The sequence below is a fragment of the Calidris pugnax genome, unplaced genomic scaffold, assembly GCF_001431845.1.
Source record: "Calidris pugnax isolate Ruff unplaced genomic scaffold, ASM143184v1 scaffold447, whole genome shotgun sequence".
Taxonomy (NCBI): Eukaryota; Metazoa; Chordata; class Aves; order Charadriiformes; family Scolopacidae; genus Calidris; species Calidris pugnax.
The window spans coordinates 35,814-39,221 of record NW_015091150.1 but is presented as its reverse complement, the minus strand read 5'-3'; the positions used below and the strand labels follow the sequence as shown (position 1 = coordinate 39,221).

At 62.5% G+C, this 3,408-nt stretch overlaps 1 protein-coding gene across 1 annotated transcript in view; it reads right to left on the bottom strand.

The window, feature by feature from the left end:
• Positions 1 to 608: 608 nt before the first annotated feature.
• The window catches only part of LOC106898116 (filamin-A-like), a gene marked incomplete at its 5' end in the record, with an annotated part of 38,538 nt that continues 35,738 nt past the window's right edge, over positions 609 to 3,408 (bottom strand). The window contains 3 exon segments of the mRNA XM_014959206.1: positions 609 to 1,199; positions 1,292 to 1,429; positions 3,140 to 3,406. Coding sequence (XP_014814692.1) covers positions 1,051 to 1,199; positions 1,292 to 1,429; positions 3,140 to 3,406 — 554 coding nt within the window.

Here is a 3,408-nt window from a genome sequence, read left to right as displayed (position 1 = left end):
AATACCCCCTAAACCTCTCTTTCAGTGCCTCCCCTGACCCTACAGACACCCCAAAGCCCCCCTAAATCCTCTCTCTGGAGCTCCACTGACCTCAGACACCCCAAAACCGCCCTTAAATCCTCTCTCTAGAGCTCCATTGACCCCACAGACACCCCAAAGCCCCCCTAAATCCTCTCTCTGGAGCTCCACTGACCTCAGACACCCCAAAACCGCCCTTAAATCCTCTCTCTAGAGCTCCATTGACCCCACAGACACCCCAAAGCCCCCCTAAATCCTCTCTCTGGAGCTCCACTGACCTCAGACACCCCAAAACCGCCCTTAAATCCTCTCTCTAGAGCTCCATTGACCCCCCAGACACCCCAAAACCCCCCTAAATCCTCTTTCTGTGCCTCCCCTGACCCTGTAGACACCCCAAATCCTCCCTAAATCCTCTTTCTGTGCCTCCTCTGACCCTGTAGACACCCCAACCCCCCCCCTAAATCCTCTCTCCGGAGCTCCATTTACACCCCAGACACGCCAAAGCCCCCCTAAATTCTCTTTCTGTGCCTCCCCTGACCCTGTAGACACCCCAACCTCCCCCTAAATCCTCTTTCTGGAGCTCCAATGACCCTACAGACACCCCAAAACCCCCCTTAAATCCTCTCTCTGGGGCTCCAATGACCCCAAAGCCCCCCTAAATTCACTTTCTGTGCCTCCCCTGATCCTGTAGACACCCCAAAAACCCCCTAAATCCTCCTCTCTACCTCTCCTGATCCTACAGACACGCCAAAACCCCCCTAAATCCTCCTCCCTGCCTCTTCTGACCCTACAGACACCCCAAAACCCCCCTAAATTGTCTCTCTGAAGTTCCAATGACACTACAGACACCCCAAAACCCCCCTAAATCCCCTCTCTGGAGCTCCAGTGACCCTGTAGACACCCCAAAACCCTCCTTAAACCCTCTTTCTGGAGCTCCAATGACCCCAGACACCCCCAAAACACCCCTGCCCTGCGCCCTGGGGGTGCCGTGCCCAGCCGGTGGTGGGGGTCCAGCGGGATTTTGGTGTGTTTTTATTGAGGGGGGGGTCTCTCCCGATGCCTCACCTGAAGGCTAGAAACAGTCAGGCGGCGGGCGGCGTCGCAGGGGGCCGAGGCCGCCACCACGAAGGGGCTCTCGGGGATGTGCTCCTCGTTGAACTTCACCGACACCTCGTAGTCACCTGGAGGGGGGGGATACAGGGGGGTCAGGAAAGGGGTGTCCCCCCCCCCAAAACCCTCTCTCACCCCCTCCCCTTTATCCCCAGCCCCGTACCAGGCTCCTGGACCACGTAGGAGACGCCGCAGGAGCCGTCCTTGCGGGCCTCGAAGGCGATCTCGGCTTTGCTGGGCCCCTCCACGGCGATGGAGAGACCCCCGGCCCCCGCCTCCCGCGTCCAGATGCTGAACTCCGCTGGGGGGGGAAACCACAGGGGGGTGTCAGGGTCCCCCCCCCCGAAAGCTCTGACACCCCCCAACACACACACATCGCCCCGGCTGGGGGGCAGCCCCCTCTATCCCCCCACGGTTCCTCCCCAGATGGGATGGTTTGAGGGATCCGGGGCTGGTTCAGGAGTTTGGGGATGGAGTTGGGGGGCTCCGGGTGGGTTTTGGGGAGCCCCCCATGGGTTTTGGGGAGCCCCAGATGGTTTTAAGGAGCCCCAGTTACAATTTGAGGAGCCCCCCATAGATTTTGGGGAGCCCCAGATGGTTTTAAGGAGCCCCAGTTACAATTTGAGGAGCCCCCCATAGATTTTGGGGAGCCCCAATGGGTTTTGAGAGCCCCCCATGGGTTTTGAGGAGCCCCAGTTACAATTTGAGTAGCCCCCCATAGATTTTTGGGGAGCCCCAGCTGGTTTTGGGGAGCCCTCCATGGGTTTTGAGGAGGCCCCATGGGTTTTGGGGAGCCCCAAGGGGGTCTAGGGGTAGGTTTTGGGGTGCCCCAAGGGGGGGTCAGGGGCCATAATGGGGTCAGGGCAGCTCTGGGGGGTCCTGGGGTGGGTTTTGGGGTGCCCCAAGGGAGTTGAGGGCCCATCCCAGAGTCAGGGCAGCCCTGGGGGGTCCTGGGGTGGGTTTTGGGGTGCCCCAAGGGAGTTGAGGGCCCATCCCAGAGTCAGGGCAGCCCTGGGGGGTCCTGGGGTGGGTTTTGGGGTGCCCCAAGGGAGTTGAGGGCCCATCCCAGAGTCAGGGCAGCCCTGGGGGGTCCTGGGGTGGGTTTTGGGGTGCCCCAAGGGAGTTGAGGGCCCATCCCAGAGTCAGGGCAGCCCTGGGGGGTCCTGGGGTGGGTTTTGGGGTGCCCCAAGGGAGTTGAGGGCCCATCCCAGAGTCAGGGCAGCCCTGGGGGGTCCTGGGGTGGGTTTTGGGGTGCCCCAAAGGGGTTCAGGGGCAGGTTTTGGGGTGCCCCAAGGGGGTTCAGGGGCTATTAGAGGGTCAAGAGAGCCCCAGGAGGGGGCTGGGGTGGGTTTTGGGGCACCCCAAAGGTGTTCAGATCCCATCACAGAGTCAGAGCAGCCCGAGGGGTCCTGGACTGGGTTTTGGGGTGCTCCAAGGGGGTTCAGGGGCAGGTTTTGGGGTTCCCCAAGGGGGGTTAGAGTGAAGGGAGCCCCAGGAGGGGGCTGGGGTAGGTTTTGGGGTGCCCCAAGGGGGTTCAAGGCCCATCAGAGAGTCAGAGCACCCCGGGGGTGTCCAAGGTGGGTTTTGGGGTGCCCCAAGGGGGTTCAGGAGCCATTAGAGGGTCAAGAGAGCCCCAGGAGGGGACTGGGGTGGGTTTTTGGGGTGCCCCAAGTGGGGTTCAGGGGCCATAATGGGCTCCGGGCAGCCCTCGGGGGTCCTGGGGTGCCCCAAGGGGGTTCAGGAGCAGATTTTGGGGTGCCCTAAGTGGGGTCCAGGGGCCATAGTGGGGTCCAGGGGCCATAATGGGCTCTGGGCAGCCCTGGGGGGTCCTGGGGCAGGTTTTGGGGTGCCCCAGGGGGGTTCAGGGGCTATTAGAGGGTCAAGAGAGCCCCAGGAGGGGGCTGGGGTGGGTTTTGGGGCGCCCCAAAGGTGTTCAGACCCCATCACCCCCGGGGGGGTTTTTCGGGGTGGATTTTGGGGTACACCTTCCCCTTTTCCCCCCCTGTCTCACCTGGCACTCCAGCCTCGGCCCGTTCCAAACCGGGCCCCCCAGCACGGACTTTGTGGGCCCCCCCCTCTCCGAGGGGTCCCACGGTGAACTGGAAGGGGCTGCCGGGGACATGCTGCCCCCGATCTTTGACGCTGACGGAGTGAACCCCGGTTTCGGTGGGGACGAAGCGGATGCTGTAGGTGCCCCCCTCCCCTTCCAAAACTTGGGCGCCCACCGCCTGCCCCGAGGGACCCGTCACCACCGCCGTCACCTCGCTCAGCTCTAGATCG